The sequence below is a fragment of the Terrapene carolina genome, unplaced genomic scaffold (genome assembly GCF_002925995.2).
Source record: "Terrapene carolina triunguis isolate 2854851 unplaced genomic scaffold, T_m_triunguis-2.0 Scaffold96, whole genome shotgun sequence".
NCBI lineage: Eukaryota > Metazoa > Chordata > Testudines > Emydidae > Terrapene > Terrapene triunguis.
This window is the reverse complement of record NW_020664447.1, coordinates 33,319,354-33,343,486: the sequence shown is the minus strand read 5'-3', so window position 1 is coordinate 33,343,486 and position 24,133 is coordinate 33,319,354. Positions and strand designations below refer to the sequence as shown.

At 41.2% G+C, this 24,133-nt stretch overlaps 1 protein-coding gene across 12 annotated transcripts in view; it reads right to left on the bottom strand.

Moving 5' to 3' along the window:
• The window catches only part of GPHN (gephyrin), a 662,403-nt gene that overhangs the window by 16,483 nt on the left and 621,787 nt on the right, over nt 1–24,133 (bottom strand). For 5 of the 12 annotated variants that reach the window (XM_026651346.1, XM_026651348.1, XM_026651350.1 and 2 more), the window contains one exon: nt 18,180–18,251. The exons of the other annotated variants lie outside the window; for them this stretch is intronic. In XM_026651346.1, coding sequence (XP_026507131.1) covers nt 18,180–18,251 — 72 coding nt within the window. The remainder of the gene's footprint in view (nt 1–18,179; nt 18,252–24,133) is intronic. 12 annotated transcript variants of the gene reach the window in all.

Genomic DNA, 24,133 nt, shown 5'->3' with positions numbered 1-24,133 from the left:
AGTGCCCAAAATATGTTTGGCACTGTACAAACATATAGGAAGGGACAATCCCTGCCAAGGTCTGCTGTTTCTAGAGGCATCTGCTGGAATCCGTGGTTCAAGTGTGGGTCTGGGAGTTTTGGGAATCTTTCTTAAATAATACAATATAGTACACCTCTACCTCGATATAACGCTGTCCTCGGGAGCCAAAAAATCTTACCGCGTTATAGGTGAAACCACATTATATTGAACTTGCTTTGATCCGCCGGAGTGCGCAGCCCCGCCCCCCCGAAGCACTGCTTTACCGCGTTGTATCCGAATTCGTGTTATATCGGGTCGCGTTATATCGGGGTAGAGGTGTATAATTAATTTTTTCTACAACATTGGATATACAAAAGTAACACCATCTACTGTAGTGTACACCAGACAGAGAGTCCACAGACATCATTTATATAGCAGATGTGTAGAGAGTGAGTGACCTGTCAGCACTTTTCCACAAACTTCCATAACTGGTGTGGCATAATGCAGGTGTTGTTCAGCGATGTTGTATTTTCTCTTTAGGAAAATGCAGTGAGAATAGGGTTGTGTGGAAAATGATTTTCCTAACTTGAAAATATTTTAAAGATTTTGAAATGTTTCTCAAATTGAAGAGACAAAAAGTCAAAATCTAGAAAATATTCACGAATAAAAAATAAACCACCCCAAAACAACAAACCCCCTTTTTTTCCATTTTGGGTCAGTTGAAACACTTTGTTTTGATAATTTCAAAATGTTTCATTTTGATTTTGAAAGTTTAAAAAACTTTTTCAGTCTAATTAGCCTAAGTTTCTAAATGAAAAGTTATTTTGAACCAAAAAACCCCAGATTTTGTCTGAAAATCTCAAAACTAAATGTTTTTCTGTCTAACTTATCTTGGTTTCATGAACAGTTTCTGATTTGTCAAAAAATTCCTGCCCAGCTCTAAGTGAGAACTTTTGCCCCGACTCGGTGCACTCCTGCAGACAGATTCATGGAGTGGAACTAAGTGATGGTGTGGAATGGGGTAGAAGAAGAAGAAGATGATACATGCTCATTTTCCAATGTGTCAGCTGGTAGGATAAAGGTCTGTAGCAGGGAGAATGTAATGTAAGGGATTAGAATGTAAGGTGCTTTGCTCAAGGAAAGAGAAACCAGCTGTGACAAGAAAACAAACACAAAAAGACAAAATCTCTTTCTTTTAGTTAAATAGCATCTGTGTGATTTAAGAATTGGGACTGGAGGATTTTGATCTCAGTATCAACCACTCTTACTATTTCAATTTCACATGATGGCCAAGATTTCAAAAAATAGGAGCCTAAAGTTAGTCTCCTAAATCCATATTTAAGGGCCTAACTAAGAGGCCTGAATTTCAAAAGTGATGAGCTTCCAGCAGCATTCACTGAGATTAATGGAAGTTGCTGAATTGTCAGAATTTTGGAAAGTCAGATCACATTGTGACGGGTTGGATCACAGAAACCCCCCTGGGAGCTGCCAACTGATGTGCCAAGACTACCCCTGCTCCTATTTTCCCTGCCAGCTCAGGACTCCAGCACCCTGTCTTGCTGAGCCAGACACTCCCATCTGCTCCAACACAGACCCAGGGTCTGAATTACTTGCCCCAAAGCTGCAGGTTTACCTGAAAACAGCTCACAGAAGTGTGCTTGTCTATAGCACTCAGATGCCCAACTCCCAATGGGGTCTAAACCCAAATAAATCCGTTTTACCCTGTATAAAGCTTATACAGGGTAAACTCATAAATTGTTCGCCCTCTATAACATTGATAGAGAGATATGCACAATTGTTTGCTCCCCCAGGTATTAATACATACTCTGAGTTAATTACTAAGAAAAAAGTAATTTTATTAAATACAGAAAGTAGGATTTAAGTGGTTCCAAGTAGTAACAGACAGAACAAAGTAAGTTACCAAGCAAAATAAAATAAAATGCGCAAATCTATGTCTAATCAAACTGAATACAGATAATCTCACCCTCAGAGATGCTTCAGTACGTTTTTTCTCAGACTGGACACCTTCCAGGCCTGGGCATAATTCTTTCCCCTGGTACAGCTCTTGTTCCAGCTCAGGTGATAGCTAGGGGATTTTTCATGATGGCTCCTCTCCCCCTCTGTTCTCTTCCACCCCTTTATATAACTTTTGCATAAGGCGGGAACCCTTTGTCCCTCTGGGTTTCCACCCCCCCTCACTGGAAAAGCACCAGGTTAAAGATGGATTCCAGTTCAGGTGACATGATCACATGTCACTGCAAGACTTCATTACCCACTTGCCAGCACACACATATACAGGAAAACTCATAGGTAAACACAGCCATCTGCAGAAAATGGGAGTCATCAAGATTCCAAACCACCATTAAGGGCCCACACTTTGCATAATTACAATAGGCCCTCAGAGTTATATTTCATATTTCTAGTTTCAGATACAAGAGTGGTACATCTATACAAATAGGATGATCACACTCAGTAGATTATAAGCTTTGTAATGATACCTTACAAGAGACCTTTTGCATGAAGCATATTCCAGTTACATTATATTCACTTATTATCATGTTTTTATAAAACCATATAGACTGCACAATGTCACACATATTTAAGTACTTTAATATGGAATTGGGAGTCTAAATTAAGGTTCCTGTTTTTGAAAATCTTGGTCAGAATGTCTATACTGCTCTCTAGTGGATGTTGTGCTTTGTCTCGATTTATTAATTGAAATATTAATTATGAAATCACACCAAGATTATTTAGCCTGAGTTATTTGCAAACCAGCTAATGAAATTTGTCTATCACAGTTATGAAGCCTTTATCTGTGTAGAATCTAGGCTCTGAATTCAGAATTCCTATTAACATCAATTTTAGGCCATAACAGACCCTATTCTTGCCCTCTTTCTGAGTTAAACGTCTGAATCTTTTCCCACTTTCTTTGCCCTACCCCACCCCCTCATATATTATCATTGTAAGAAGACTTCTGCAAAAAGGCAGGTTTTTAATTAAGCTTAAAAGTGGTCATCCCTGAGCTCATTCTGATTTCCTCTGGTAATGTGTTTCACATATGAAGATCTGCTAAAAATGCCCTGGACATTGATAAAACTGGTAATAGAACAAGATCCCATCTGCAAATACTCATTTCCAGGAGCCTGTGAAGAATAGCGGGCCATTATGGTGGAACTAAGGAATTGCCATACTTCATTATACACATGGTCCATCTAGGTTAGTATCCTGTCTCTAACAGTGGCCACTACCAGAAGCTTCAGAGGAAAGTATCAAAACCTTGCAGTAGGCAGATGTGAGAAAATATGCCCCCACATTGAATCTCATTCTGATTTCTAATAGAGATTGTCTTAAGACCTGAAACATGAGATTTAATATCCTTTCCAGAATATTTATCATCATGAAGGAGAAGTTACTTTCCTTGTACAGTAACTGGAGTTCTTTGACATGTTTTGTCCCTATGAGTGGTCCACTTCAAGATGTGCGTGCATCCATGCACTCCTGATTGGAGATTTTGTCAGTAGTGTCCATCAGTCTGTGCCTGAGCCCTACATATCCTCGTGCCCTTGTAAGAGGATATATAGGGATAGATGGACCTGCTGCCGCTCCAGTTCCTTTTCAACCATGAAGTCCACAGAAAATGACTCAAAAGTAGAGGGGAAGGAAGGCAGGTAGTGGAGCATCTGTAGGGATAAACATCTCAAAGAACTCCAGTTTCTGAACAAGTTAAGTAACCTCTTCTTCTTTTTCTTTGAGTTATTGTTCCTATCAGTGTGCCACATCAGGAGATTCCCAAGCAGTACCTCAATTATGAAGAAGGATGCTGAAGAGACAGATTCAGTACAGACTGTAGAACAGCCTCACCAAAGGCCATGTCAGCTCTAGAAACATGCATGATTGCATAGTGCTCGGAAAATGTGTGCACTGAAGACTAGGTGGTGGACTTTGAAAATGTCCAAGATGGATATGGTCTTCAATAAGGCCACAGAGGTAGACTGAGCCCTGGTGGAATAGGAAATCACCCTAAATGGAGGATGTGTATCTGAGGCGTTGTGACAGGTCAAGATGCATCCCAAAACCCATTTTCACAGTCTTAGGGTGGACATTGGGTGTCCTTTCACTCTTTCCATGATGGAAATAAAGAGTCTGGAAAAAGCCCTGAAAGGCTTAGTCCTATCAAGGTAAAAGGCGAGAGCTCTTCTTACATCCAGTGTGTAGAGACTGGCTTCTCTCTCTAGTGGAGTGAGGTTTGGGTCAAAACACTGGTAGATGAATGTCCTAATTAATTATGTGAAATTATGATGAAACTTTTGGTAGAAAGCGAGGGTGGGGATGTAATGTCACCTTGTTGCAATAAAACACCCTGTATAGTGGGTCAACCAAAAGAATCCTACCCAACTCTTCTGGCCATGGTGATGGCTATGAGGATTTAAAAGAAAAATGAAGGAGAAAACAACTCCCCATAGGTTCAAATGGCAGTTTTCAATTTGAGGTCACATTGTGGAGGAGGTTTTTTGATGGGAGGAAAAGGAAAACCCTTAATGAATCTCACAGTGGTCGTCTGAGCGAAGACTGAAAACCCCTTGATGGGGGGAGGTGAAAGGCTATAGTGGCAGCCAGGTGAACCTTAACTGAGCTCAGAAATAAACCCAGGGTTTTTAAATTTTGCAGGAAAACTAGAATGTGTGCGAGGAAAGACTTGAGAGAAGGTATGGATTGTTGGGCATACCACACTTGAAAACACTTCCATTTCTGAAGGTAAGTTGTCCTTGTGGCGGGTTTTCTACTGTTCAGCAGAACTATTTGAACCTCTGCAGAGCAAGCCTGTTCTATGCCAGAGAGGCACCAGGGAGCCAGGCTTTGAGGTGCAATGATGAGAGTTTGGGGTGGGTCATGGTGCTTAACCCTTGAGTCAGAAGGTTCACTGTCAGAGGAAGACAAACAGGTAGCTTTAGGGATAGGTGAAGTAGATCTGGGAACCAAACAAGTCTTGGCCATGATGGTGCTATAAGAATGGACATCAATCTTTCTTGTTTCAGTTTGTTCAGGAATTTGAGGAGCAATGGCATGGGGGGGTAAACATACAATAGGACACATAAGAAGGGCATCTCCGAGCAAGTTGCGACCATGTCGCCTCCTTGAGCACAAGTGCCGGCACTTCACATTGAATGGTGTTACAAAGAGATGGAAATGGCTGCTCAGGCAGTCTGCTATGGCATTCTGTAGCCCTGGTAGATAAATCGCTGAGATCTCTATGCAGTAGGATATGCACCAATTCCATAATTTTATGGACTCTGCATATAAAGCCTGGGATCTTGCGCCTCCTTGTTATTTATATAATACATTGCAGCCCTGGTTGTCTAGCATTACTCTGACTGAGTGGCCCCTGATGTTGGGTAGGAAGTTGCTGCAAGCATAAAGGACTGCTTTGAGTCTGAGAATGCTGATATGGAAAGACATCTTTTGGGGGGTCCATTTGCCTTGGGTTGTGAAATCCTGGGAATGAGTATCTCAACCTATCAGTGGTGGTGATGATCTTTGTGGGGGAAGAACGTGCAAATGGAATTCCCACACAAACCTTCAGGGGATCCTTCCACTTGCTGAGGCAGTCAAGGAACCTCACAGGTATTGACACCTGCTTGGACACGTTGTGCTTGTTGTGCGAGTAGGCAGACCTGAGCTAGGTGTGGAGACATCAGAAGTGTAGTCTTCCCAGGGGTGATACAAACATACACGCTGCCGTCTGGACCAGGCGTTGAAGACAAATAAGACAGAAGAGTAACAAGCTGGGTCAGCTTGTAAGCTGACACTGTGACTCTCCATCTCAAGACATAGGTGATGGAGAAGGAACTGGAGTGGTGGTGCGGGTCCACCCCTCCCTGTATATCCTTGCATCAGAGTATGCGGGTGTGTTGGGCACAGGCTAGATCTGTGGATACGGCTGACAAAATCTCAGATCCGGAGTGCATAGGCGCATGCACATCCTGACATGGAGCACCCATACGGACAATAACTTGAAGAAGAATTACGAGTCTGGATATCCTTGAGATCCATATGAAGATACAATCACGTTTGAATCTTGCTAAATTCTTATGGCAATGAGTTCCACAGTCTAGTTATGTGTTATTGAAAAAGTATTTCCTCTGATCAGTTGTGGATTTGCCACCTTTTAATTTCACTGAAAGTCTTCTTGCTCTTGTGGTACAAGACAGGGAGAATAGATGTTCCTGGTCTACCTTCTCTCTACCATTCATTATATACTTTTAGCATGTCCCCTCTTATTTGTCTCCATGCTGGTGGGAATAATCTCTCTGGGAGACTGGATGGCTCTGATGGAGGGTAATAGCCTACTGTCTCTCATTTTTATTCAATTTAGGTTAGTAATAATAAAAAGTCACCAGTATCTGACGGCTAGTCCAGCCTATAGAAAATTAGCTAAATTAGTTTTGAGCCTCATGGCTAGATAGCCACATCACAATACCCACTACGTTAGGCACTAAGTGGCCACCTTGCTGGCAGTCTCAGCAGACAGACCAAAGAAATCAGATGACAGGCTTCATAATTAGTGATTCACTTACTGTGCTTATGATCTTTAGTATTTTTTAAACATGACATTTCTTTAATCTCAGTATTATTTTCCAGAGACTCACTGTAGTAGGAAGAACCTCTGTGGTGCACAAAGAAAACCCATTGATTAAAATATTACATATTGTAATCCTGTTAATCACCAGTCCAATTTATTCAATATGTACAGCAATGGAACCAAAACACGACATAAATAGGAAAACCCTTCAACTTTATTTTGTCTGAAACTTGCTTCTCATCTCCACTAGAGGACTCTGAAAAAGCCATTCACATATCTGCATTCTCTATGACGTATACACTTTTACACATTCTGCTACACACATTACAAGCCTCTCTGTACTCTTCATGGGAAACAGTGTGGTGGTGGGAAAACATGTTGGTATAAAGACTCTCCATATTTGAGGAGTCTGATGTGATGCAACTAAAAAACAGATATTGAAAAATGAAAACAAACTCAATTCCTAATTCTGTCTCTAATACATCAGCAATCTTTTTCTTACGCACACATTGAAATTTTCATTTTTGAAATGTTGATCAGCTATCTGAGGATAATGACTAACATTAGTCCTGATGCTACTATGTGAATTGGGAGCATGGAGGGGTGAAGCTTCTTACTAATACAGACTGCACACAGCAGAGCAAAAGGAACCATACAGAACTTCCAAAATATTGAAGTTAGCTAATTTATAATCAGTTTACATCTACAGCATTTACATGTGAGTTCCTTTAACATAAACGAGTGCCCCCACCCCTGACACACATATACGGTGTATTGAACAATCCTGAACCAATAGAAGATTGACTAATTAATGTGATCGTGTGCTTGGCTCCTCTGCCACAATACTTCTTATACAGTATGCTACTAACCACAAAGTAACTGCCAGTGTTTGGGTTGGGATTGGATATAGGGAGTTTGGAAACTCATCTCATGGACCAACCACTACCTTGATTCAATATGAGGGATACCTCCCCATCTGAATGAGGGGCCTGTTCCAGGAGTCTGCCTTCAGAAGCTACTCAAACCTGAATATTTCCAGAAGGCTTGGGAGAAAAAAGTTCCTCTGATAGACCATTCTCTATCAGTGGTGGTGGCGGCATCCTCCACCATCAATCAGGTGGCCCTCATTCACCCTCTCCCCAGGCTTTGGCCTTACAGGTCACCTTGGTTTATAAATAGCTTGCAACAAAGTGAAGCAGGAGGAAAGACAGTTAGAGTGCGGATGGTGCCATGTAGGCCATAGTAAATCAACTGTAACAAAGATTTTTTTTAAGGTGGCTGCATGGGCGGCGCATGAACCGCCCGGTGGGGGAGGCTAGCCCCTGGCCCCTCCCCTTCTGCCCGAGGCCTCCCCCCTCCCCGACCCTTTCTGCCCCCTGTCCGCCACTGGAGCCCAAAGCACTCCCACCATGGCCACCGGCACCCCCGCCCCAGTCCGCCCAAGCAGCCTCAGCCCGCCCAAGCAGCCCCAGCCCTAGAGAGCCAGGTGGCACAAGCACCGGCCCCAGCTGCTCCGAGTCCTGGCAGCAGACCAGCCCGCTCCGGCCCTAGCCTGGGCCACAGGGGAAGAGCGGGAACTGGGAGCAGGCAGGAGAGGGCCTGGGGCAGAGCATGGGCAGTGACATGCCAGGCTGTTTGGGGAGGCTCAGCCTCCCCTGGCCTGTGATATGCACTGCCCAGGGGTGGCTGTGTGCGAGGCATGTGACTCCATGACAGCACCTGCAAAATATTGATTAGCAGGTTTGTTTTGACTACTGGGCAGCCTACACTTGATGGCTAATTTAAGTTCCACTTGTGAGGAAATTTATTTTTAATTTGCATTTAAAATTGCTCAGATTCAAGCAAAACTGTCTTCCTCTGTGTGAAAGTGTGTGTTCTTGAGAAGACAAATGAAAAGGCTTCTCTGATGGGAGTTTTGGCCAGTGTCACCCTCTAGAGTCTAAGGTACTAGGATCACTTTATTCAACAACCTGTGCTTGAGACTCAGGTCTTTCCTGGTTTCTTGAGGCCAATGGGGAAGAACTGTTGATGGAAAATATCAGTGAATCCTTGAGGATGAGTTGAGTGCCAGCTTCCCTTGAAAAAGAACATGTGCAGCTGCTGTTCATAAAACAATCACTTGATTTTAGTGATGTGGCCAATTATCACTCTGTATCTAATCTTCCAATTTTGATTAAGATAACTCTCCCAATATCTAGTTGTCCCAGTTCTCCTTGACCCTTGTCTGCCTGGGTACAGACTGAGATACAGATACAGCATGGAGGCTGTGTGGGTTGCATTGTTGGATGGATCTCCTCCTGGCAACAGATAACTGTCAGGTGTCCATGCTGATATTTTCAGATTTAACAGCTGCTTTCAATATCACTGAGTATGAGGTGGTGTCCACTCACCTGCAGACCCAAGTGAGAGTACGTGGGCCTATTTTGGGTGGCTTTATTCTTATCTTGCTTAATTTCTCAAAGGCTGGTAGTGGACAATTGCTCCTTCTGCTTGAGGGTATTCTAATTTGGGGTTCTGCATAATTTTATTTTGTCACCCCTTTTGTTTAATGTAGCTGTATGGCTGTTGGAAGAGTTAGTGAGAAGACATGGATTGCTGGGCCTTCTGTGTGCTGATGATACCCAGCTCTGAAAACCAGTCATATCAGACCCAACCAGAAAAGTGAATTGCCTTACCTAATGTCTGGCTGATAGAGGAATGGGAGAGGTCTACCTGGCTGAAACTAGGTCTGTGTAAGACTGGGTTGTTGTTGGTTGGCTGGTGGAGGCGACCAGAAGATATGGTAAGGCTAGTATCTGCCCCATAGTTTGAGGGTTTGTTGTTCATGTCCACGATCTAAGGATTGGGCTAGATTACCAGCTGCTACTAGGTGATCAAGTAGTAGCAACAGCAAGGACAGCTTTTTTTATTTATATATGACCAGGATATTGCGAAGGTTTCTTTTTTATATCCACGTCTCTTCCTATGTTATATCATTGCAGCCATGGTCAACAGAGGCTTGAGTTAGAACCCTCTTTTTATAAAAGAGAGAGAGTTTCTAGCAGGGTATTCTCATTAGGGGCTCATAAATTTGGAACCCACCTCCACCCTCAGTCTAAAACAGCCCAAATCTATTCTTAAGGGAATGCTGCAAAGCCCATCTATTCTGACTGGCTTTTGGGAAGGGGTAAGGAATTGTAAGCATAGCAAGGAGTGTGGGTTAATAGCGATTCGGTATTTATTAATTATTGTTGGAGGGAGTTGTAAAAAATGTGTAAATGCATATTTAATTGTCAAAGTCACTTAGAGCAATGGAATAGGAGCTCTTTTAGTTATTTTTATGTATAAATCAAAATAAATACATAAAGTAACAATGATAAAGGAAGATGAAAAATAACCCCCATTGACAGTTCAATTCACCACTCTTACTTCAGTTTTATGATGGCATAGTGCCACTAATTTCAATGGATTTATGCCATTTTAAAACTAGAATAATTCAGGGGTAAATTAAACTTCTCTAAAAATTTTGAAGTTTTTCTGTAACATGAGTCTTATAAAAAGTCCTTGATTGTTTGATTTGTGTAAGGGTTTTATTCCAATTCTTTCGGGATGACCTGCATAACTCACCCTTTGCTTCACCAATTGAGTAATATAGGGCATCCACAGCTCAGACCTTATCAAATCTTTATGATGACACCATTCCACATTACTTTTAGCTATGTTTGCAAAATACTTTACAATCCTTGAGGATGAAAAACACTACATAACATATTATATTAATTTATTATTATTATTATTATAAACTGAAGGAGTTTGCTGGCTGAGTTGTCATTATGAAGGCAAAGCTTTAACATTTGAATGGCATTTAAAAAATATTTAAATCACAGCCAGACAACAGCTGTTAATTTTGTCTCTTGCTTCATCTGCTGTACAAACCATGAACAGCTTCATTCTGGATAGATGGGGAAAGAAAAAGTATTTGGAAAGTACTTGAATTCTAAAATAAAAGGCAAAATAATATTTGTAAGTGGACATATTAAGAACAGGATCAACATCATTCTTCAAGGCATAATATAGCCAATGAGAAGTGCAGGATAAAAACCCTGCTGACACCACTGCTTAATTGGGCAGGTACAGATTGGAGGTTTTGGACTTACTCTGAAAACACCAACTATTGGCCACTGCTAGAGTCAGGATACTGGATTTAATGGACTAATGATCTGATCTGATCTGGCATGGCAAATCGTTTCATATGTTTGGCAGAAAATGCCATTCCTGGACATTTCCTTCACTGAGAAATTATGACCGGTACTAAGATATTATGGTGAAGAAGAGCAGATAAGTAGCTTACACCTACAGGAGTTTTCCATGGCCTGGTCTACACTACGGGATTAATTCGGATTTAGCAGCGTTAATTCGAATTAACCCTTCACCCGTCCACACAACAGAGCCATTTAGTTCGAATTAAAGGGCGCTTTAAATCGATTTCTGTACTCCACCTCGACGAGCGGAGTAGCGCCAAAATCGATTTTGTTAATTCGAATTAGGGTTAGTGTGGCCGCACACCACCGAATTAATGTGGTTAAAATTAATGGGGTAGTCTGGCCGCACACCACCGAATTAATGTGGTTAAAAACCGAATTAATGTGCTTAGTGTGGCCGCGCACAATCGAATTTATACAACCTGTTTCCCAAATTCGAATTATCTAAATTCGGATTAATCCCGTAGTGTAGACATACCCTAAGGGAAAGTCTCATCTCCGGGTAACAAAACTACTCACCTTCAGTTGGTGATCTGCACACTGAAGGTGATATTCTTGATTACACAACAGAAAAAAATCCAGCTTTACTGACACAAAAGAACAGTACATTGGTCATACTGATTCACAAATCATACTCTTTGTATTGCTCTTACTCTTATTGCTACTTACAACTTTGTATGTACTGGAGATAGAGCTGATGAGAATATTTTCTCTGTAAGGAAAATATGATATTTATGAAGTTGTGCATGTAGCTAATTAAGCAGAGATACAAATTTCCCCTGGATAATTAGAAATCCTCACTTTCAGCAGATTGCTTCTGCACTAAGAAGCAGGGATGTGCTTTGTGTACATATTTTGGAAACTGCAGACACTGCGCTTTGCTTAAAGAGTCAGTGTGCTGTTAAGTCTGTTTTAATATTCTCTGCTAACTGTGCCAATTTAACAAGCACATCACCAGTTTTGCTGTGCATTTTATTGCCCCTCCTCTCTCTCTTCTGTAGAGAGCATACATTCTGGTATGGAGATTGAGGATAGGCTTTGTAAACTGGCAGCAGCAACATGCAATACAAATCTAACAAGCTGATGCATGACATTGCAGTAGAAGTGCAACTTGATTTAATCAAATTGGAAAAGGCTCGGAGGATGGCATTTTTCCAGAAGGGGAATCCTTTCTACAATCATGGAAATCTTCCAGCCCTCCAGGTCAGTCTGTAGAAAGCATATATCAATAGTTATGACTACTGAGCTGTCTTTAAGCTGACCCAGAAAAGTACAAAGGAACTCAATAGCTTGAACCAGCAGCCTGACTGGAAAATGATGCAAACATCAGCAAAACGTACACCACACTTCCAAAAGGTTTTATTTTATCTTGATGAATAAAACTGCACCAAAGAATTCTTCAATAAACAATTCAGTATCTAAAAGCACCACTTTAAAGTATCCCCAAATTTATAGTACAATTTTGTTTGACCTTCAGATAGAGACTGAAGTCTGCTAGACAGCTCATTTTTGCTGATCCTGTTGTTTATTTCTAATGAGATTTTACTGTAACTTATTTTTTAAAGCAGGTAACCCCTTCTGTGACACAACCCATTATATCAGCAGTTTGAAACTCATGCAGTTAGATCATTCAGTTATGCTACTTAATCTGGAAAACAAGTAACAACACAGACAGCATGCAGCATCACCTACCATTCTGCAACAGGATCAGTGGCATTTGCAAAACTGAACTGGAGCATTTAGCAGGGATTTAATTATCAAGGTGCTGTCATTCTACAACTTCCAGAGCTCATTACAGATTTCCTGGACCATCTCCACAGAGTTCTCTTTTGTACTAGTCTCATTCACTCAAATGAAGCTCTCAATATCTGTTGGTTATTTCCTATTCTTTTTGTTAACATATTGGCAGATTACAGTGATGCTATTACTGTTGGAAGACTAATGAAACCACTTAAGACATTCTTACTCCTTTATGCATCAGCCATGGCTTTATAAATCCATGTTTCAAACACTGAGGGGACTCTTTTGGAAAACTGTACCAGTAAAATTTGTACATTTACCACTTTGAATTTATTGTGATGGGTGCTTTACAAATTTATGAGAGAGAGAGAGAGAGAGAGAGAGAGACAGAAGGAGATTTGCATGCAAAATAGGTACTGTAGATGTATGCCTGTGTATATGAAGGCAGAATTGGGTCATCTTTCTTGGCCTCCAGCTACTGTACTTGAAAACAAGACAGTTACAGGTTGAAAGGATTAAACGTTTTTTTTCATAAGATCATAGATCATAGAAAGTAGAGCTGTAGGGCTGGGTACAGCCTGGGGGCCATGAGGAGGCTGGTTGCAGTGATGCTGGAGCTGGTTCTATATCAACTTCAGCATAGATCAGAGGAGCTGGAGGGCTATTCTAAACTTCACCAGGTGGCTATGAGCCCCAATTTGGGGATAGCCAGAGTGTAGTATACTCCAGCCACACCCCATTTGCACCCCTCCTCACCTCCTGTACTGAGGATTGCAGGGGGTTGGGGAAGTTAAGAATTGGCTATGCCAGTCTACACCTCCTGGGGACTTCCCCATGCTAAGGGAATTCCCAGTTTGGGAGATGGCTTGTAAAAAGCTGTTAAGTCCTGTTAGGAATTCCCCAGGTCACCTTAAGACTTCCTTCCCATTGTATAATCACAGCAAACTCCCAGTTTTGACTGAGAGAAATTAAGGAACATCTCCTTTCCATAAAGATAAGGATGGAAGTGTGTGCCGGAGGAAAACGTCAATAAGGAAAAGGTTATTATTTTCATGGGGTCAAGTTCTGAAGAACTTATTTTTTACTCAGCCAAAACTCTCATTGAGGTCAATGAAACTTTTTTCTGAGGAAGGGGCTGAAAAAGGACTTGGCCTATGGTGATTAACCCTTATTTGTCTTCTCATGTTCATTCAGTAGAGGTGGCAGATCGCAAAATCATGGATGCAGCTGGGCATAAAGACAAGATATGTCACCCATTTTAGGACTATGCTGTCATGGGTCAGAAGAATGTTTTTGCATATCAGTAATCTTCCAGATGTAGAATAATGACCAGATACCATATCTAGTTCGGCCAAAGAAAGAGCTATTCCCCTTGCAGAGTGTACTTTTTAATATAAAGGGGTTTGTTTTGGCTTATATGTTTTCCTCAGAAACCTTCACCATTCTGATGGTGGATATAGAAGCATATGGAGGCCTTCAAAATAATTTCAGCAGATTAATTGAGTTTCAGAATTCTCCAGTGTGCTCTATAATGTTCTGACAGCATTCCATTCCTCTCACCTTCTTTGTTATTTCCTTTTTACATGTGTTCAAAATGGTGCTTTCTGTCTAGGTCACTTTCAGGGTAAAGCCTGGAATAATGATACTAACTTAGGCTACTTAGATAAAAAGGGGTTGTGTATAAATTCCATCCTTTGTCAGATATCAGCTAAAAGGCTCAGACTTCATTAACTTCTACTACTGTCCTAACTGATGTTACTGCTAATAGGAATACTATTTCCTACCTAGAGGGAAATTTTCCTTTATGCCTCCATCCGTGGGCTCAAGATGTCAGAGCTCTCAGAATGACATGCATGTTTCTGTGAGATCTTCCTAATTCTTTTAAAACATTTTTCTACATTTCAATAGTAATTTATTTTATTCCAGTATATTTATTAACTGTTTTGGCGGATACCCGTTAGACTGACACAGAATGACAGAGAGCCAACAAAGTGGGAGACAAAGGAGGTGGTGATGATAAAGATTTCTTTACTGTGGTGGCATCATCCTGTAGAAGTCATTATGCTGTTGATGCCTGGATTCAGATCTGGTTGCGTGTCATCAGCATTTTAGTCTTCTGCTTGTGTACTTCCATCCACTGGAGATTACCTGTGAACTGTCGTGATCTTCTTGGTGACATGGGAAACTCAGGGCAAAGGCTTTGACAGTAGCGATTGTCAGGTAGTGACACACCAACTTGTGAGTCTTAGCTTTGTAGCTTGCTTTCCCAGGGCAAGTTGAAAGTGTAAAGGGTTCAAGAATTATTGAGGGCAAACCAGCTTTGATTTTCCCTGGCAGGATGGAGGCAAGGCTCTGACCTTTGCCTGGATAGGGGTAGTGGATAGTGGTCTGACCAGGGAGGTTGGGTGTTTGTGGTATCTCCAAAGGCCCGTCCTAGGCTGCAGGTCAGGTCCAGTGTGAGAATCCAGAGGCAGCCTGACAGAATCTCATGGTTTCCATATGAACCAGGAGATTAAATACTAAGTTATTCCTGGTCTTTGAACTGAAGCTGAGATCAGCAACCCTTGAGGATTCCAGCACAATACTTACCAGCAGGTGCCTTAGTTCTTTCAAAAAGTTAGGAGGGTTTTCACCTACGAGTCTTGAGACCATTAAGACTGTTAAGTTCTTTTTTGTCCTTTTCCTCACAGACAATATGGATGGATTCAAATGTTTTCATTTCTGAGGTGGAACATTTTCAGCTGTGGTTGGAAGGGAATGTTACTGATGATTGATACTACATGAAGTGATAACACAAAAGAGGTTGCTGGCACTAAGAAAGATGACAGTGCACAGGTGGGTCTAAGATTAGACATGGTGCCAAAGTTGATGTTCTTCCAGAGCCCTCATGCAAGATGGGATAGATGCCATACATTCAGAGATGGCTGCAAGACAAAAATGGGGCTGATAATTTAATCAGTGCCAAGTTCTTCAAAACAACAGACAACGGCACAGAAGCCTCCTCATAGTCTAATACATGGCAACCGGACATAGTTTCTTATAACTGTTTCTTACTTTATAATAATTTGTGTAAGGATTAAGATTTGAGTATGAATACAAAGATAGAGGGTCAAATTCATCCCTGGTGTGAGTGGGTGCAACTTCCATTGAAGTACATGGGAGATATAGATATATATATATATATGGTTATGCCAGCAATGAATTTGGTCCTTAGAAATTGTCAGATCACAGAAGCTGGAATGATGAATTTGAGACCATTCACACTGGACCCAAAGCCTCAGTGTTAAGGGTTTCTCCTGTAAGAGAACATCAAAACACCTCTCCTGATTAACTTGAGTTCAGGGTGTTTAAAACAAAGAAAAAAACATACACACAAGGCTACACACTTCTCTTCAAGGCAAAAACTGATATGAAGAGTGTTGCTCATATACAGACATTTTGTATGAACAAAAAAGATATTTTTGAAACCTCTCCTTGTCAGCAGCCATCTCTTAAATAGATGTTTACATATGAGGAGAAGTCATAGGAAAAGTTACAGGTTTTTTTTTGTACATAACATAATATAACATTATACAAGTAAGCTTAATAATTACAGTTTACTAAAAATAAGTAGTGAAAAGGGGGCGAAAGAGAAACTAGATTTTGCCTAAGGCCAGCTGTTCAGAGTTTCACTGATAGGCATCAAATCAATGTAGGGAGTTGGAGATGCTTTATAATTCCTAGGCCACATTCTCTTGTGTGGCAAGATCTGCATAAAGAAGAGTGCGTATGTAGTAGGGGAGAAATGAGGAGGGCCTGTCTCATGGCCCTCCTTAGAAGCTAACTGTTTATAAGGGTTCTATAGGCTGGTGGACCTGATCAAATAATCGGCCACACCCAGTTCAGTTTATATTTCTTACCTCGGGGCTCTGTTTATTCTTTAACTTGGGAAAACTGAACAATAACAAAAAGCAACAGTCCTGTTCTTAACTGAGATGGTGAGGCCCTCTGGCCTGTGATAGCTTAATGGGCTGGACCTTCCCCATGGTGGGTGTTTAGGGCTTGCCTGCCTTCTTGCAGCCTTCTGCTGCAGCCACAAGAGAGTGTACACCCAGCCCTCTCCTGGTTCCAGGCAGCCTCATGTAGCTGAGGCCTTTCTTTATATCCCCTATCTGGGAATCATCAAACCTAATCACTAGATGTTGTCCAGCTCCATCAAATGAATCCCAGCAACTGCCTGTTGGGCTCCTCTATAGAACAGGATTGGCTGCTCCCTGGGCCCCCTGGCCCTTAAAGGGGAAGACCATGCTGCTACAATTTTGAGATATGCACAACATAGTGAGAGATTCTGATAGGATTGATCTCTTCAGGTAATTTTATGAGGAGAACCTAGAGCTATGATAATCTTGCTTAGCAAGTGCAGATACAAGAATAGTGGGTTGTTGAATTCATCCACATCATCTAAGTGCTAAGGATATTATTCTTGAGCCAATTATGAGTGCAGAGAAGATGTGTCTTTTCTGTGAGATTTTTCATATGATGTGCAGATACCTTGTAATCAGAAGGAATGGCTACTAGCTAATTAAGGGCCCAGCCCTGCAGCCTTTACTTATAAAAGTGGTCCCCTTAACTTTCATGAGGCTACTCACAATTAATAGTTTCAGGCCTGGAGTTTTAGTGCTTTTCATGAGTTTTCTAATTATTTCTGATTTCTTGGCTCTATAAGTAGAATTTAAAATTATGCTAAAGGTTCTCTTTTGTTAACAGAAGCTATGATAGGTTGCTCTTGCCATCTTTTATCACTGTCTATTGTAAACCCCGTATATGACAAGAATATAATCATCATTCACCTTGCATTACACCTCTACCCCAATATAACGCTGTCCTCGGGAGCCAAAAAATCTTACCGCGTTATAGGTGAAACCGCGTTATATCGAACTTGCTTTGATCCACGGGAGTGTGCTTTACCACATTATATCCGAATTCATGTTATATCAGGTCGCGTTATATCGGGGTAGAGGTGTATTTCCTAATCCAGACTCCAAATAAGATCCAATATATGACAGTATATGTATTTCAGGGCAGAAACTACCCTGGATAGTTCCATGGACTCCATGAGATCTAAAGTCGATCTACTGGAGTAATTATCAGCATGGGCATGATAATGAGTGGCATGATATGGATGTGATTATGACTAAAGAGTTGTAATAATGACTTCAGTGAAGTAGCACCCTTCTGGAATGCCTCCATACCACATCATTTATTCCTAACTTGCACTATCTTTAAAAGGTAAACTCCTGAAGGATAAAGTTGTTTCCTGGTATGGGTGAATAATATCAGCATTCTCAGTACTAGCAGAATGTGAAACAGTTGCAATACCATTAACTTTATCAAAGTCTTGGGTGCCATATGGGCCAGTGCACTGGTGCATAAACATTCAATTTGGTGCTAGCAGTCCTCAGCACCAGCGCGGCAGCAGTATCTAACTTCTTAACCAGCAAGGATAAAATGTTATTTAGTATAACAATAACTGGTATTTTCCATGCTCAAAGTTTTGCACAAATAGCCTCTAGTTTTCCCTGCCTGTGCTGGCATGCATGTGCCTGAACATTTCAAGTGTTTTTAAAAATGGTGCTCACCAATCTGGTAGGCCTGTCTCCGCTGTGTTCTGGAAGCTCTGTGTCCCTTCTTCTTTAAAAGCATCTGGCTTCCTGAGGGTAAAGGAAGCAGAAGGGGAGTAAAGAGCCTGGGAAGAGGAGAGGCTCCTGGGGAGAAAGGAATGGTCTAGGCCCAGCCACATTCCCCTGAGTGGCTCAGAATGTTCAAAGGGCTGCTCACATGGATGAAATGTGAAGAAGCCATGGAAGCATTTGAGGACTTTGAGCATGCCCATCTGCTAGCAACAGTGCTGCTGAGCATAATGAGCATGTTTTGTTTTCTTCCAGAGTCTAGGAAGAAACATCTTCACTCTTGACTTCAAGAGAAATCAAAATGAAGGGTGCTAAGCACACAGATTTTTGTGAAGGACCTCAGAAAACGGACAATCTTTGGAGAAGGCCTCCAACTAAATAGTTAATTCTCACATGCCTAGTGGAGGCATACAAAGGTAAAATAAGAGGAAGGGGAAAGCAAACTTTGGGTCAGACGTAAAGTTTTGTGGTTTGTGCACTGAATTGCCATGCAGGAAACCTAACTTGTTCCTCAGGAAATGGGTTCAAAGGCATGTAAATGTCATGTTCTTGATTGCAAAGAAGAAAGGTGCAGTATCCATCCTGCTTCTCTACCTTAGTGATTGATTACAGCACCACTTCATTCTCATAGGAGTCTGTCTAATCTCCTCTACTCAACTATCGGATACAACTGCTGTTATGAGGGAGAAGGACTAATAGAGACAAAAGTATCCAGAATGAAAGGTAGCTGGTTTTAGGACCCAATTTGAACCAGCTGATGTCTTACTTTAAATTGCTACCTTATGGAGGTGGTGTTCCTATTACCATGTACCCTGGTCAAGTCAATTTGGCTGGGAAACCCTCTTTTCAGATGCTTGGGACCCTCTGTGCTACAAATATAAAACAAACCAAAGTCTATTTTTTACTCTGTGGTATCAGATGACAGATGAGTACATTTCATTTCCCTCACAAAGAAAAGTACTTTTAATCTCTCTCTCTCTCTCTCCCCCTCTTCTTTTTTAAGACAATTAACTTGATAATGAAATCTTTAAAATGCATCTTCTGGAATATTAAAATAAGATGTTTGAAACCAAAATGGACACAGCAACCATAAGAAATTGTTTTGCAACCCTTGAACAACAAGAAGTTTAATACTTTTCAGGGGCCAAGGGATGCTGCAGAAGAATATGGCAGATATAATCTATCTTCTCAAAGATTTTTTTCAGGTATATTGACTTAATGATATGTAGCTTGTCCTCATTAGCCATTCCAGCAAAGATTTCTGTTATATATGATCAGATACTTGCTAAACAATGTCAGCATGCATGAAAAAAATCCTGAAACTAAGCTGTTCTGAAAAACTAGTAGTTTATACATCTAGACTTCAGTTTCTCTTCGACAGCCATCCTTGAAGAAGGCTTTAGTCTAAGGCTAGGTCTACACTACCCGCCTGAATAGGTGGGTAGAAATCGATCTCTCGGGGATCGAATTATCGCGTCTTGTCGGGATGCGACAATCGATCCCCGAATCGACGCTCTTACTCCACCAGCGGAGGTGGGAGTAAGCGCCGTCGACGGGGAGCCGCAGAGGTCGATTTTGCCGCCGTCCTCACAGCGGGGTAAGTCGGCTCTGATACGTCGAATTCAGCTACGCTATTCGCGTAGGTGAATTTGCGTATCTTAAATCGACCCCCCCCTGTAGTGAAGACCTGCCCTTAGGGTACGTCTATACTTACCCGCTGGTTCGGCGGCCAGCAATCGATCTTCTGGGATCGATTTATCGCGTCTTGTCTAGATGCGATAAATCGATCCCGGAAGTGCTCGCCGTCAACGCCGGTAATCCTGCTCTGCGAGAGGAGTAGGCGGAGTCGACGGGGGAGCCTGCCTGCCGCGTGTGGACCCGCGGTAAGTACTTTTAAGTTCAAACTAAGATACTTCGACTTCAGCTACGTTATTGACGTAGCTGAAGTTGCGTATCTTAGTTCGAACTGGGGGCTTAGTGTGGACCAGGCCTTAGTGTTTTATTTCTTATTCCATTGCTTTTGTCAGAGAGCAACCTGTACTTCCATTTCTAGATGTAGGCTCAATGCAGCTCAGGAGGTGGGGGAGAAATGCTGTAATAAGCCACCTTCAAAGTTCCCACCTGATCCTGGTCACTGCTCCAGTCTCCAGCATTAAGGAGAGCAGCGTCAAGAACCAAATTAATTTTTTTTCAGTGGGGTTGCTAAATTGTCTATAGAATATTCTGTTCGCAGTGTTGTTGTAGCTGTGTTGGTCCCAGGATATGCTGTAGCTATCTTGGTCTCAAAGCAACCATTCTATACCTGATCTTTCAATACTTGTCCTTAAGGGAAACCTGCACAACCCCTCAAAAGGTGAACCTGGGAACTTAAATTCATAACTGTGCTAAACACCAAAAATCATGGACTTAACAGGGACATTGGTTTTATGGCTCATTACAATTTGAGAACCACAAAATTGGTTATAAGGGAATCCAAAGCATCTTTTCATAGGCCAAGAAGTTTTAAATTAATTTGAAACAGAGCATTTCAAAAGAACCAAAGTCTAATTTCCAGTATTCTATCCTTCTAAATCATTGCCATATTATTCATCAATCGTTAACCCTCTCAGTGCTGATCTTCTTCTGAACCTGGTGTACTACTATCTATTATCCATTAACGTATGATTGAAATCAATGGAATGTTAGTACATATAGATACTATATTCCATAATGCAGCAGAAGCATTCTGCCTGGTAGATACAGAAGCAGTCAAATGGGTAAGGAAAGAAGTTATTTGCTGTTAAAATATCCTAAAGTCATCATTTTAAAAAAATTAACTTGCAACATTGCTTTAATGTAATAACATTTTTCAACTAGAAGCAATTAAAGGGCTTTGTGTTACTGTCCTCAAAAACAATTTAATACAATGACTGTAATTATGCTACACTATTTAAATAGGTCAAGATTAGAAACGCTTGACAGAGGTGTTTGGAAACTGATATTTACAGTCTCAGGAAAAAGGAAAGAGCGAGAAAGGAAAAAAAAGAGGAATTTTACTTTGCGTTTAGCCCTATCATCTTTCACCTCATAATCTAAATATGACTGCTTTTTTAATGCAATAGCTGATCCTTGCATAATAGCTACTAGAAGGAAAGAATGTTACTGATTCTCGGATCCTAGAATTAATTTGCAGGGCTGTCAGTTAGAAAAACAGCTTTATATTGTAAACAGAACAAATCTGATCTGGAGTCATTGAGAGAGGAAAAACACTGAACCTCACCATACCATTTTTGCAGTCACTTTTTGTTAAGGACAAGGCTGTGGGCAGGGAGGCTAGCCTAGTGGTTGGAGGAGAAGTCACCAAGCTGAGTGGTCAGCACCTGAATCAGGAGCCAAGTTATCAAGCCCAGGGAATGAGCTACGGCTGACAGCCAGGAATCAGGAACCGAGTGACGGAGCTGAGGTCAGAAGCCAAATACCAAGTCCAGGGAGCAAGCCAGAGGCAAGAACCAGGAATCAGGAGTCAAAGGTCAGAGCCAGACTATCAGCCAGAGCAGGGACAGGAGTAGAGATCGGGAGCCAGGGGAGGAAACCAGGACTGCAAGCCAGGAACAAGGAGCATGGGACAGGAGCAAGGAAGGCACTGACAGCAGGATCAGAAACACAGCTGCAGGCATGGAATACTGTTGAACAGCCAGAGACCCAGACCTGCTGCAGTATTTGAGAATGTGCCTGCTAGAGTCTTCAGCCAATCAGAAGTCCAGATTCATTAGCTGAATCGGCTAAGGGCAATGAGCTGGGTCTGGGTTCAGCTGTAGGTCCCTGACACTTTTCATGGGAGAACTTCACTTTCAGTTTTTTGAAGTTGTGAGACAGTATGCTCTGGAGTATAGGAGTGGAAGTCGAGAAGTCTTGAGTTCTAGTCATGAGACTGTCACTGACTTTGTTGAGTGAGGAAAAGAGGTAAAGTGGATTGTTCAATGCAAAGTTCTACATCTGTGAAATAGGGATAATATTTACCTATCTCACAGGTTTTAGTCAATATCAATACAGGGCTTTGAAGATGTAAGAGCAATAGATAAATTAAGCAATTATTATTATTTTATAGGGGAATTGTAACCACTGAAAATCAGAGATCTTGGATTTCTCTAGAACTCCCTGAAACATAAACTTGAAGTTATATGAGTGTTATTCTTTTCCTTTTATTTAGTAACTGCTGCAGAATCCTTTTTCCCTCCTGCCACTGGGAATTCATCTAATATGATTTTATTAGCTCAGAAGAAAGTAGAGAATGCACCACAGTCAGATAAGTCCTTAGATGACTTCTGCCAGAGAGGGAGTGGGTGTTATTTTGTTTTATGTGGTAATTTCACAATCTTGGACATGAGAAATACTACACTAAAACTGGAAAACCGTGTTATGCTAATTTGTTTTGTTTTTTTACTTGAACTATCAGTACCCGTTTCAGTGTAGGCTAATAGAGCTTCTGGTAATTTCTCAGCAGGCTGCTTTTTCATATTTCTTCTCTACTCCTTTTTGCCAGGTTTTTCAAATTAACCTTTTCTTCTCTACAAGAAGGAAAAGATAATCTCAAATAATCTTTTCTACATCAGATTGTTTTGCACCTTCATTCTTGTGAGAAAACCTTTTAACTGCCCCCTCAAATTCCTACTTAACTACTTTGTTCCATCTAATGGACACCATACATAAAAATTTCAAAAGTGCCTAAATGATTTAGGAGTTTGTCTCATTTTCAAAAGTGAAAGTAAATGGAACTTAGGTTTCTAAGTCCCTAAGTCACTTTTGAAAATGGGACTTAGGCTCCTAAGTAATTTGGTGGCTTATGAAAGTTTTACGCCATGCCTCAAAAGCAGATTGGAGTTGTGTTTTTATCCCCACCGTGGAGGTGTAACAGCTAAAATTATAAAGATTCATGGTACCATCAAATATAGCAAGAGTGGTACCTTCCTCACTATTTACTTGCTGTTTGATGCTGTGCTGTGCTCTTCAGAAACAGTTTTCCGAAATGCTAATTCAGGGAGAAATTCATGCCTGTGTGAGGACCATCAAAATGACTGGTCCTCTTAATAGGTGAAAATTTCACCCTCAGTGAGTGCCACATTGGATAGTTTGTTACCTGCTATAGAAGATAACCTGTTGCACAGGAATCTCAGTTTTAGAAGCTCTTTTATTTTTGACCTTTAGATGTTGCTCTGTGCTTTCAGGTTCAAGTACACACATTAAAACAAGATGGGTTGTCACATAAACAGAGAGGAAGGGATGACATCAGAGTGACATTTGCAATAAAGTTTGGTCTAATGGTCATGAAAAAGTTGTGATATGTACAAAACATTTACACTTGGAAAGGAAAATGTTCTGGTTGACAGAACATGGAAGAGGGAGCCTCCACGTTTCATAGAATCATAAAACGTAGAGTTGGAAGGTACCTCAAAAGATTGTCTAGTCCAGCCCCTTGCATTGAGACAGGACCAAGTATACCTCCTAGACCATCTCTTACAGGTGTTGCTCTAACCTATTGTTAAAAACCTCCAATGACAGGGATTTCACAAATTCCCGTAGAAGCCTATTCCAGCACTTAACTATTCTTATAGTTAGAAAGATTTTCCTAATATCCAATGTAAAATCTCCCTTGCTGCAGATTAAAGTGATTATTTCTTGTCCTATCTTCAGTGGACATGGAGAACAACTGATCACCATCCTCTTTGTAACAGCCTTGAACCCTCAACTTTTTTCAAATAATTACTGGGTTTGGATATCCCTGGATGCTTTAACTTATGACTGAAATCTATAAAAACAATGTTGTTTGAGCAGATCTAGACGTGAAGACACTTCTGTAGAAACTAACAACTCAGCACTTGAATTCCTGCCTCTCCACTAGGTCTAACAGATGGTAGTAGCCTTTG